The sequence below is a fragment of the Drosophila serrata genome, unplaced genomic scaffold (assembly GCF_035046125.1).
Source record: "Drosophila serrata isolate PLE 108 unplaced genomic scaffold, ASM3504612v1 contig_100, whole genome shotgun sequence".
Taxonomy (NCBI): Eukaryota; Metazoa; Arthropoda; class Insecta; order Diptera; family Drosophilidae; genus Drosophila; species Drosophila serrata.
The window spans coordinates 340,772-353,974 of record NW_028256998.1 but is presented as its reverse complement, the minus strand read 5'-3'; the positions used below and the strand labels follow the sequence as shown (position 1 = coordinate 353,974).

General features: G+C 40.6%; 2 protein-coding genes across 5 annotated transcripts in view; both read left to right on the top strand.

Moving 5' to 3' along the window:
* The first annotated feature begins 2,019 nt into the window (after positions 1-2,019).
* Ddr (discoidin domain-containing receptor 2) overlaps positions 2,020-13,203 on the top strand; it is a 108,963-nt gene continuing 97,779 nt past the window's right edge. For 3 of the 4 annotated variants that reach the window (XR_015273529.1, XM_020954626.2, XM_086841122.1), the window contains exon 1: positions 2,020-2,340. The gene's annotated coding sequence lies outside the window, so the exon portion shown is untranslated. The remainder of the gene's footprint in view (positions 2,341-13,203) is intronic. The other variant, XM_086841123.1, reaches the window with a different exon arrangement.
* Positions 3,584-6,619, top strand: AANATL2 (Arylalkylamine N-acetyltransferase-like 2). The gene has a single exon (XM_086841127.1). The coding sequence runs from the start codon at positions 5,626-5,628 to the stop codon at positions 6,283-6,285; it is 660 nt and encodes a 219-aa protein (XP_086697253.1). The 5' UTR covers positions 3,584-5,625; the 3' UTR covers positions 6,286-6,619.

Below are 13,203 nucleotides of genomic sequence, written 5' to 3'. Positions count from 1 at the left end.
AAACAAGAATGGGAATCCATATAAAAAACTTGGTATTAAATATAAATAGATTCATTTTCTTCAGCTTTATATTTGATTTAAGTGAGTGTATAAATATATCATTTTAACCCCTTTAAATCAATTTTAAAAATGTAAATTTTTTTACCAGTTTCTCACTTAAAATTCAAATTATCCCTCGAATATGCACACATCCCTTCCATATCAAGGACCAATCCAATATCCAAGCCTCTCTTTTAGACGTTCGGAGACAAAAGTTCAGTGCTCAGTTTCAAATCCTCTAACTGATAGCAACAGTTGGGAAAAACTTTGTAGACATTAAATCGTTCCAAATATTGCCAAAAGGTGAAAAGAAAAACAACGACCTCTTCTCGCCCACGAAAATCTCCCCAAAATCCCCAGTGACAAAACGAGGAAAAAAACTTGCCACCGTGATAAGGAACCTTTGGCTCGATATCGGTGGCCCCCCCACTCTTTATTAAGTCAACAATTTGATATGCATTTTTTGTTTTTGTAAATACTTGCATTACATTATACCCTCAATATCTTTGGTGGGCTTTGGAATTTTCAAAGTTACGCTAAGCCTTCGGCGCTGCAACTTTTGACAGCGTTTGATTGAATGTTTTGGCAACGACATCGGGGATTAGCGGAGAGAGACCTGCCCGGGCCTGGTTATCTCTGGGACCGAGGTCCGCTGGGGCCACCGCGACAGTCTATAATGGACAGAGTTGGCCCTAATTGGAGTCCAACAGATGGGGGGAGAAAGAAAGGGCCCATGGAAGGTGTGGATGAAAAGTGTTTCTTTGACGGAGGGATAGGGTATTTATGCTAGAGCAGCATCAACAGACGAGTCGATCTGACTGCGGAAAATTTCTAAAATATCGATCTATATACATTGATAAATTGATTAAAAAGTCATTAAAAAGTGAATATATTTGTGAGAGGCATCACCAGGTTACATATATTTTTTATTACAATTGCTTAAATCATTTGTTTTGATTAAAAGTGTAGTAATAATATTATCTGTTGTTAATGAAGTAAAGCAACTTATTCGAAAAGTTATGATATTATTAATCCATTTTAAATAAGTGTTCCTGTAAATTAATAGTTTTGTTTTGAATTAATTTGAATATAAATTTTAATAATTTATATATTTATTTTCTAAAAATATTATTAAACCAAATTACAGTAAATATTATCCAAAATTCTCAATTAAATTAAATTATATTAATTAAATATAATTATAAATAAAAACATTCATGTAGATTGTAAAATGTCAAAATATTCCGGAATGTAAGCAATCTCTTTACATGGACTGTAACTTGTAACCCTGGCCAAGAAGTTCCTCCCACCGAAATTACCTTTGTAAATGCCTTATCAACAGGCAGCCGCTGTTGTCGTTCTCTTTCAATTGCTTTCTCCTAACCAAACTCTTTAAACCAATTCTCTTTCTGCCTCTCTTTTGTGGGAGAAGCAACAGTCGGTGTTTCAATTTCCACAGCGTTCCGTCTTATACGCCGCCTCAAGAGAGGGAATAAAGAGAGCCGCCTGGAGGAGTTATTACAAAGTAACGTTCACTTTGTTTTGTTTGTGTGGGCGGTGGGTGGTGGGCAGAAGTGGAGATTCCAGACTGCAATCAATAATTTTAAATATTTAATGCGGCTGCAGGTGAGAGTGGCTCACTGGAAACTTTCCTGTGCGCTCTTACTAAACTTTTTCTCGACAACCTCAATGATTTGTTTTTAATTTATGCTTTAATTTGAAATGTACACAAATGTGTGTATATGGAGTTGGAGTCGCATTAAGAAACGGGAATTTCAGACTCACCTGGGCCAGCAACAACCTGCACCTATCTCTCTCACAAACCCAATGCGATCCACAAGTGCTCTTAGCTCTTAATGTCGCTCTTCAACCTTCGTTGAGTTGCGCGCTAACGGTAAAAGAGGCGCACTTTTCGCCCTGCTCTCCTGGCTCTTCGGGACGGCAGGAAACGGAAATCGCAAATGTTCCACGTCCTACGGTGCCTGATGTGCGTATGTGTGGGTGTGGATGACATTGTGGCGCTCGTTGGGGCAGCTCCAATTGTCGGTTCACTAGTCGTTGCGAAACTTTTGTTGGAATAACGTGTCGCGCAATTGGAGGCGTTTCTCCCATCGCTCTGTTATCGGTATTCGTTTATCGGACATCGGACATCGGACATCGACTATCTGTTATCGGACATCGACTATTATCAATTATCGAGTTTTTGGAGTGTGTGGAAGGGATAACGGGGGCCACCAAGGACCCCAGGCGGATAACGGCTCTCCCCCAGGAATCTCCGCGAGATTCTATCGAAAAGTTCAGGTGAGTCCCGGACCCCCTCCCTCTCCCCAACCCCCTTTGGTGTTTTCCCACCCGTATTAACCGCCGCCAACCCCGAAAGTTGTCCTTTAACTCGGTTATATAAAGTTAAACGTCGCCTAATGTCAATTTAATTATGTGAATATAAAAGTTACTTGCGCTTTTTTCGGGTTTTCAGTTTATCTTAATGTGGCAATGGTTTTATTTTCTCTTATTTGTTTGATGAATTCACTTAAAAAGTTTTATTACAAAATTAGGAACCAATTGGAACCGATTCCGGTTGAAGGTGTGGGAATTAAATGAGGCGTTTCAGCTGAAAACTAATTTAAGTTGGAGTCTGGCACACTTAAAACAACTCTCAGCCTTTTGGCAGTGATGAGTTTAACATTAAAACCGTTCAGTGTGTGTTATTTTATAAAGATTTTCACTACTTTTATTATAGTTTACACCTATACACACATCCAAACAATATAACATTTTGAAATTGAGTTGAATTAAATTGAAATGCCGCATTCGCAGACAAAATTTCTATGAGAATAGAATAGGAATAAGATAAACAAAAATATTTTTTAAAGGAATATGTGCATATATCTTAATTAGTAATTATACAGGTCATGTCGCATTATAAAATACTATCAAATTTTCAAAGACCGTTTTCAATTATATTCAAAAATCAGTGTTAGTTGAGTAGTATGTTCGCTTTGTATTTAGGTCTTTCGATTTGTGCCAAGTTTTTATGATCGCTATAAAAAGCCAATAAACACAAAAGTTACAAGCTTAAATCTTTGAAAAAGTCAACGATATGGCCGGATCGTTCCTACGACAAAATAAATTGTAGCTTCTGGGCTGTGAACACACACAACCTGCAACAGAAACAAGTGAAACTGGAAGTTTAAGTCAGAATTTTTAAGCTAATAAACCAAAATACAAGTTTACTTAGAAGCGCAAGAGAGGCATGTCTTGATCGACTCGTTTTGCGATACAGGTGACTTTTGAAAATAAATTTAAAACAATGCAAGAAAATTTTAGGAACCACTTCCATTTCGATTCATATAAATCTTAAAATTCCACTCATATTCACTTTAGTCTGCAGGGGATTAATAAAGCTATTAATTTGTAAAGCCAATCATTATTTTGTGTCTCTCAACCTGAACAAACTGATTAGCTTCAGCTACTATTCACAGACCAACTGTTTGCTTTTGCCGGGGCCTTGGCTATATGCTAACTAAGGCCCTTTAGAGGTGAAGAATACACTTTTAAGTGGCTGCCAGTGCCAGCCATCGGACAATAAAGACCTCGACTGTGGGCCAAGCAAATAACTATAGGGCTAACGCCCGATTGAACCGATCACTACACACGGGCGTTCAATGAGATAGCCACCAATAAGCCGGAAAAGTGAACGTGGGAAAGCCAGGTCGCAGTTCCGCTTTTATCGGCGGCCACTACTAGCCACTCCCAGCTCACTCGAGTGCATTTGCTTTTAATTAAAGGAGAGAGTGCGAGTAGAAGGCCAAAAGTGACTTTTGAAATGGTCAGGCAGATAAAACTGCAATAACTATAAAGCCGGCTGGGGGTGAAATAAGTGTGCCAGTGGAAATGGTGGAAATGGTGGTGGAGTCGAACCCAAACACGCACAAATTTGTTAAGCGGGTCACGTACTTCGGGAAAGCCCGCCCACCCCCGACCCCCGACCTCCGGGTGTTGTCATCAACACGAAAATAAAAATCGAAAATTAAACTTGAAACGCGCAAAATGGCTACAAATGCTCCGGCTGCCCACCTTCTCCCATCGCAGCGAAAATCGATTTCAATAAACTTTAATTCGTTTTCTTTCTGAAGTCATCAATTGGAAGCCTTGAAAGTGACGCAACAAATTAAATGCCAATAATTTAAAACAATTGCCACTCAAAAATATCGAATAAATAAAAAAAGACAAACCTCAAGTGTGAGCGAGACAGGGTTTTGTTTATGGCTTTTAAATCTAATTAAATTCCCATAAAGCGTGCGAGAGCGCGGCTAAGCAAGAATGAAATAAAAGTAAATAAATAAAGAATTATTTTTAACTTCAAACGGTTAGAACGAGAACAAAGCGAGGGACAAGGCGGTGTGGCAAACAAATTGACAGACAGACGCAAAACTGCGAACAGCCGGCGACAAAGGGTTAATGAATGCGTGTGACTGAGAGTCAGAATCAGAGACGGAGGCGGAGGCGGAGGCGGGGTCACGCAAATTGCCCTAATGACCTGCATTTTGCATTTGAACAGCGATTTATAAATTATTTAAAAGCAATTCAAGGAGGCCGAGGTAGCGGGTATCGCGGTGTGAGAACTTTGCAACTGACATATGTCGCATGCGAAGCGCTAACAAAGCCCACTCCACCAAACCTGTTCAATTTATGGTTCACCGACCACTCATCGCTCAGTGCCTTATTCCCCATTCAAAAGCAGAGTGAGGGTCATCTGACCCTAATCTGCCTCCTACTTGGAGTTACCTTTAGAAGTTTGGTAGCAAGAACTCCCTATTTTTGTAAAATACTCGATAATGGGTCATTGTGGGCTAGGACTTTAGGCAGCAAACAAAAGGATCAAGTCCAATGGTTTTATGTATGCATAAGGTTGGAATGTAAGGTGTATATTTATTTATATATAATTTATAAGCGTTTAGTGTTTATTTTAATGAGTGGAAGATATTTTTTCAAAGAGTATTTCTGCTTTCCTCCTAGGGTTATTTCTTTACCATACCTAGAAGTTCTGGCTAGAACTCAGTCATATTATTAAAGATTCCTCCAGAACTTCAGAAATGATTTGGAATTCAATCAAAAGTAAAACAAACTTGAATTTAACAGAATTTCTGTACAGATTCATGAAGAATTATTGTAGATTCAGAATACTAATCTTTTAAATCACTTGCAGTTGTTGTTAAAATTTAGTGTTATATATATATGAAACAAGTTCTGAGTATCACCTGTGAAAACAGGTGGTGTGAATTGGATCGGGAATATATACATATTTTTTTGAAAGCATTATTCACCGATTCCGGAGTCATTCAACCATAACGGCCCCAGCCGGCGAGCACAATCACACAAAGCTCTGATAAGAGGCTGTACGTCGTGAGGGGCTGGGGGGCGTGATCCTCCGTTTGAGATTCAGAATCAGATTCGGAACCAAATTCTGATTCGCGCAAAGCTCCGGCGGAGGCGAGAAAGCTCATTGCATGTGTGCTGGCATATATAACAAGTAAATTGTGCTAAATTTACTCAGTCTCATTTCGCGTGCGGGCACTAGGAAAGATGTCAGAGATCGCCATACGCGCCTTAACGTCGGCGGACTTCGAGGAGGTCGAGGCCTTTCTCGCCGTGCACTTCTTCAAGCAGGAACCACTGATGCTGATCCCGCAACCAGACTCCGCCCAGAGTGAGGTGATTCCAGCAGAGTCGGAGCTTCACCGATCCCTCTTAGCACAGGGTCTCTCGCTGGCGGCCATCGATCGAAGCAACGGAGACCGCATCGTGGGCGTGGTCCTGGCCGGCGAAATGGTGCCCGAGGATCTGGAGCGAGAGTTCCAGGAGGTCGAGCAAAAGGAGGTCAAGTGTCTGCTGGACAAGATCCACAAGTTCCTGGCCGGCATCGAGAGGCGAGCCAATATCTTCAAGCATTTTGGAGTTGAGCGGGCCCTGTATCTCTATATGCTCGGTGTGGACACCTCAGTGAGGCGCCAGGGAGTGGGTTCCCGGCTTGTGGCCGCCACCATCGAGTTGGGTCGAGAGCAGGGATTCCCCGTGATGGCCTCCACCTGCACTAACCTGCACTCCACGCGCCTCATGACCGCCCTGCACATGGAGTGTGTACTCTCGCAGAAATATGCCGACTACAAGGACGAGCATGGCGAAGTCATCCTGCGGCCAGCCGACCCACACACCAAGGCCAGTGTTGTGGGCATCCGCCTGTAGGGAAAGTAGGGAAAACCCACCAAAGAACACACATAGCTAAATAGGTAATAGAATGGAGTTTAGATAGAGTTATATCTTAGGAAAGTTATAATAATTCCTAGCACAAAGAATAAATTTGTTAGAGGTATTTTTAAAAAGTAAAAGATATTTTGTATTTAAAATTTTAGTGTATTTTTAAATAATATAATGCCACAAAGATTTCTTCTTATCAGGCACTTTGATAAGCTTTTGACTAGGGCAACACCAACTATACATATTTGTTTATTTATAAAAAGTTTGTTTTGAAGAAAAAAGAAGATTGCGGTAAGGAAATCATTAAATCAGTATATATCGACATGTTTTCTCTAAATTTAATACAAATAAGTGGGGTAACAATAAGTCACTTTAACCATCCAACGCTTCTAACCGAGAACTTTTCCGAGTCGAATCCGCCCTCTCATTAACTTGGCCTTGCTGCCGGAGCCTTATTTTGGTGTATTTCATCTTTCTTTATGGGGCAATCGCAACGCTGTCGGCATCGTGCTTGTTTTGCCTTTGTTGTTCTGCTTTTCGTACTAAAACTAATTGTTATTTTATTGTGTTTGTAATCCAATCCACGCCAACCGCATGCGATACTTGCGAAAAAGTATCTACAAGATACACACATGCGTGTGGGCACCCCTTGTCGTCGTCGTCGCCGTCGCCGTCGCCGTCGCTGCCTTTCCCTTGACTTTGCCTTGCTTTTGGAAAAGCGCTGATTACGTAACACATGTGTTTTAGTTAACGTTAGCGAAAGAAAGCTTTCTTTTCGCTCACTATCACTAAATAAACAGCAAAGAGCTTTTCTCAAGTGATCGTACGACAAAGCAACCAAACTGACAGCCAAAATTATGATTATGCTTTTTGATAAAGAAATCCTCAATTACTGATAAGACAATATATATTAAGAGTTTTAAGAGAAATATTGAACTAAGAAATTGTCAAGAATTTTACACAAATTCCAGATTTGGAATCTATATTTTAAATATTTCGAAACAAAACAGATAATTATTTTATTATATTATATTATATTATTCCTATTTTAGATTTTAAAAGACCCCTATTTTCCCCAACTTTTCTGCTAGTATTTTAAATTCCAGTAACGATAAACAACAAGCAGTAATGTCAAAAATGAGCTGGCCCCAGAAAGAAACAAAAGCTGTATATCCACAGCCCTTGAGAGAGATCAAAACTATTGGGAAAGGGCTCTGTCTGACTGGCTGCAAATCGTCCGAAACCGACCAGAAACCAACATAATTTACATGTCTGCAGGATAGGTTGCAAGGGAGAGTCTGGAAGGCACAGGATATTTGGCAGAGTGGCCGGGGGGCTGTCTGGAGCGTATGTTCAGCATGTTATGCCAGACTAGAAACAGTTGTTGCTTTCCCTCTGGCCGAGACAGATGCCTGAAAGCCAAATAAGAGCTCCCATTCCACCCCCTTTTTGTCAAGCCAAAATTTAAGAATTTTATACTGTTTAATATTGCGGCTGTTGATATGGAAATTTTTAATAACATTCCGTTGACAAAGTGCCCAAAATTATGCACCAAAAATTAGGTGGAAAGGCAAAAAAACAAGAGCAAGCCGTAGGTATGACAGAGTCCATAAACTCACAAAGTACAGTGTGCTGCGGCTATGTCAACCCGGCATACTATCTGCAGGTGCCCAGGACTATGTCCGATATTTGCTCTAGTGAATTTTTGATTTATGCCAGCAGAGCGTGACCTAAAATTCCGTGTTCGCACACTGCCAAACTAATTAAAAGTGAAAAGTTGACAACATTTTCTAGTTGAATTTTTGATTTATGGCGCGCAGTTGCCTACCGCAGCGAAAAATTTAATGAAAATTCAATCAAAGTTTGTGGCACTCGCCTCTGGCAAACTACGGGGAAGGGGAGGTTATGGTGGGGCATTGCAACATATGGCTGGCCAGATGCCCCAGGCCCATCCTCGGTCCATTTTGTTATTGTCCAAGTTGCCCTAATGAAGATTAATTTAGAACAAGTGGTAGTATCTCTGCCTGAGCGTGAGTGCGGTTGATTGTCTATTAAAAAGCTGAGAAAAAACTGACAATGGAAGAATCGAATATAGTGCTTATAGTACCCTATAAACACAAATTTTATATTAATATTAATTTGTACAACTTTAGTTAGACTTCATATAGACAGACAGTCAAGAGAAACAGTCTGACGATTAGTACTTAAAAAGGTCGCAAAGGCTTTACTCAATGCTTAATCAATGGGAATGAAACCCATATACCTTTCTTTACTAGTACTATAGGGTATTAATAAAGAATCCTCCATAGACGACGCACCAACTAAAATGTTGAAAGAAACTTACAGTCCACAAAATTAATAAAGATATGAAGATGACGACACTGTCTCACTGACGACTAAATCTGTGACAAAAACAATTTCATTCAATTAATTTGTCTGTGACTATTTTTAGTAACTATTAACCAAGATTGTATGTAGTTATTTTTAGGTATTTTTGTTAAATGTTATATTCCCAATTATATATTATTAATTTGAACTCTTTCAATCTTTCAATCGACCACTGTGTATTCGCCTGTTATCAGGAATCTGTGTAACCGTTTTACGAGGGTATCTCAGCTTCTCTTTTACCTTATGGCCTTTTTTTTTATTTTATCGGCAGGTAATTAATTTATAAAACAATTTCCAAAATGCAGCACTATGGGGGGTGCGCGCTTGATTCATGAAACGCCCTCCCTCTCTCTCTCATAGAAACGAATTCTTCGAAGGGAATTTTGTGTTTTGTTAATTAGTCAAAAAATACACACAACGAGCGGAATTTTAATTCAAAAAAACAATCCATGCATAATTAAGGCTACTTAAATAATTTAGTAAGATCCCGATTTCGATTAGGTTTTCGTTTTGCTGTCTACACAATGTGTAACGCATTATGATAATTTCCAACTAACTAAGTTCAATTCAGCTTGTTTATCTGATTTTCTTCAAGTGGTTGAACCGCTTGCGTTAGCTTCTATTTTCTTTTCTCAACTAAGTTTGTTTTTTCCCCCCAATACTTAATATTCATTTTGTAATTCAACTTGTGGGGCCTAGTGTTGTGATTAGGATGTTATATAATCAGCGTTTATCAAACAAACTTAGGTTGAGGATATGTTTTTGATATGGTTACTTAGTAACTTATTTATGAAAACGAAATTCCAAAGAGCCAGCAAGCCGCCAAACTGCATATAAATTTGAAAATCGATTCCAAAACTAACAAAACAAAGTTGCAGAAAACCAAAGCAGAGACCTAAAAAAAAGATATTAATACAAAATGATTTATGTGTCTGCTGCACTGCGGTTGGCCTTGGCGAAACCCAAACTCAAACCCCAGCTTGGTCCCTGGACTAGCCACTATGACTCTGACTATAGCGGTTGTTTCGCTCACATTTTGTTATCTCAGGACGATAATCTACGCTGGGTCCTGGGAACTGTGCAGACCTGCGAGGCGCCTGCGCAACAGGTAAGGCTGGATGGGACTGAGTATTGCTCAAGTATCGATCTTTAGCAGCGGGCGTGTGCATGGCAAATGCTCTCTGATTTATCGATGTTCTCGAGTGGAGGAATATCTTTGGCCCTGGTCACGTTCCTCTGCGCTGCGATGTCGTCGGGTGACTTCACAGGGCCCCTGCTCCGATACCTGCTGAGTAAAAATAGCAAAAGCCATATTGTGCTCAATGCCCAGGGAAGAGGTGGGAGAGGACGGAGGCCCGTCAGAGGGTAAAAAACTATGCTAGGCGTTGCCTGTAATCGGATAATACTACAAAGGGATTCACAAAAAGTCGAAAAGACCAAACCAAAGTGACATATCCATTGGCATATCCCATGTTTTTAGGTTCTACAACTTTAAACTTCTAAAACTATATAAGAAATCTTTAAACGTTTGAAAGTTTATACAATCAGAATCAATAAGAAACAGTTTTCATACCATACATGTACTTTTAAAGATACACACTTTAGTTTTCAATATTTTTTATCAAATAAGTCTGAATAGAAGCTCTTTTCTTACTTTCTTGTCTTGCCTTCCTTCGACCAGTGTCGTGTCCTAAAAATGCCATAATTTCGTATCTCAAACTGTTACACTTAACACTCAATCAACCCGCCATCGATCACATCAATCAAATGGAAACTCCAAACACAAATCGCAACAAAAGCTGGCCAAAGCACTAAAACCAAGTCAACATAACCTCGATTTCCCTTGGCTAAATCCAATTTAATGCCTGGCGAGCCCCAGGAATAAGACAGCCGGCGAAAGCAAGGACCAAACTAATCAAGGACATGAATGCACAAGCAGACAAACAAAAACTTGGACATAATAAATTGGAAAAATATAGAAAAATTACGATGGAAAATTATGACTTAAGTTGGCGAAGCTAACGTGAGCGAAAGTCATTTGTAAAACCGTCCAGACGACGACAGAACTCGCAGGGGACTCGCTGCTCAATGGTCACTTGCGGTCATTAGAAGCCAACCGACCAGAGGGGTCATCGCATATTAATAATGAACGCGACTTTATAAACATTTATACAAAAACATCTGGCTGCAGCAAGGGAAATGGCGCGCAATTAAATTGACACGCAAAGTGTGAATTTGTCACCGAAGAGAGAGAACAAGGTCGGCGACATGGATTTTAAGTGACAAGAAGCTCATGGCAGGTTAAAAAGCAGACTTAAATAAAGCCAAAGTCATCATATTGATGTTTGTAAATGTCAGAGACGAAGGACATTCAGAAATTAAAGGATAAAAATAGGGAATCTATTTATATATTAAAATATATCAAGAAAGTGTTATCAATGTATTTTTGTTTACAATGTTGATAAATGCTAAAGATTTTCATAGACTGCCCGTCCCAGGTATAACATATATGGAAATGTTTTACTCCCGGTACTTCTTGAGTCTAAACTATTTGGTAAAATTAGCTCAACGAATATTCATGAATCGCCAAAATGCTAATCATAATGCACATTAACTTCCTGCCTATGTGAGCAAACATTTTTTTGTCCTAGGCTCCCAGTAATGTGTGGAAACTTTCTAACTTTGAGCAGACACTCCCGCGTGTGGCCAGACGCAAACACAGACACACACATGCTTACTGTGGAAAATGGGAAAAACAAAATGAAAGGCCCTTCCCAATCCGCTATCTTCTTTTGCCACCTTTGTCCCTGCCATATCCTTTTGCTCTGGCTTTGCACACGAAATGGCAGAAACGGGATTTTCAAACATATCGCATATACAAAATGCAAACATGTCTGGCAAACACAAATCCCATAAATGTTTTGTGCCCCTCTCTGTGGATGGGATGCTGCTGGGTTTCGGGGTACGGTTAGTGATAAAACTTGCAAAAAATATTTTCATATGTGAAAATGTGTAAAGTGTAAAAGTTGGTCTCTCTACCGTTTCGTGAATCCTGGCTGCTGGCTCCTGGATGCTGGATGCTGGCTCCTGGATAACTCTACTTCGTTTTGTTGCCTTCTATTCCACTTTGTTTTCTGCTCTGTGTGCTCTGCCCTACTCCGTTCTTAGCCGGGTTTTTTTTTTTGTCTGCTCTGTTTGCACTATGTGAGCATCAGGTGCTGTGGCAAAAGAAATTACAACAAATCCATTTGTAAAATTGCAAACCGAGACCGAGGCATCTCCTCCGCTTATCCAGTTGCCTTTGATGGCCTTTTTGGTCCTCGTTTTTGGCCAGTCAGCAGCGATGTGTTGTTTTACCGACATGTGGCGATAAATATCGTATTTTTAGACACACTATACATACATAGATGTTTTTAAATAATAATAGAAAATGGAACATAATTGAAAATCTCATATAAAAAGTACAACATTAGTTAAAAGAACATCAACAACTAAGCAATCTTAGAATCATTTTCCACCTTTATTCCAAGGTTCCTCTTATAGAGACTGACCACACCCCTTTGGCACTCTCTCCTGTAACCAATTACAGGACCTGTTCTAGCTCCCAGTGTTCTCGGCAAGCTCCCTCCTGTCATTATGGACTCAAAAATCAAGATGGAAGCCACTCACTCGGTGCCTGTCATTTGCCTGGGCAAACATTGATCTTACTAAAGTTTGCACAGGCTCTCCTCCAAATCGCACGCCCCATCACAAAGCTTTTCGCCGAGAGTGTTCCCTCGGCCCAGGCTCGAGACATTCATCAATTTGTTAGGAGAAGCCTGCAAAAACACAGGAGCAGGCGGCGGCTGCAGTGGCTGCTCCTGCTCAGAAGGAAAAAGGCGAAAAATTGAAACGAACTGCAACTACAGCCTGCACATAAATTTGGAAGAGTAAGTGCAGCGTCCTTCTGCCCAACCTTCTGCGCCTCAGCCACTCCAGCTGCCACTGCTCCTGGTCAGCAAACTACACACGTCAAATTTCAAACAAGTTCGGCTGCCGTAGGACATGCAACAAACGACCAACTCCCAGACACAGGTAGCTGGAAAAACTGAAAAAAGTCTGACCTGGGAGTGAGGAGGGAGCCCGGCTGCCAGACTCCTGCGGAATGCAGGAACAGGAGCTGAAGCTGGAGCAGGAGCAGGAGCCGGAGCCGAAGCAGGAACAGGAGACGGAGCTAGAGCAATGGCAACAACAGGAGCAGAAGCTGGAGCACCTGGCATCTTTTTTGTCTGGACTCCAGCCGCCTTTTATCTTATTTCATGGCAACAGCCAGGGCAACAATGAAAATGGCCAACTGCTGAGGTTGAGGTAAAGGTAAAAGGAATTTCCTGAGCTCAGGTTTATGCATAGCTCAGGTGCGCTGCTGATTTACTTCTGCCTTAAATAGCCGCAGGTGAGGTTTAAGGTCAACAGAGTTGCTTGTTTAAAACTATAGTTTCGCCTGTTTTGGGGATAGGAACGGCTCCTGCCGTCCTGCCT

Coding starts and splice junctions, on each gene's coding strand:
- AANATL2 (XM_086841127.1), top strand. CDS start 5,626: ATGTCAGAGATCGCCATACGCGCCTTAACGTCGGCGGACTTCGAGGAG.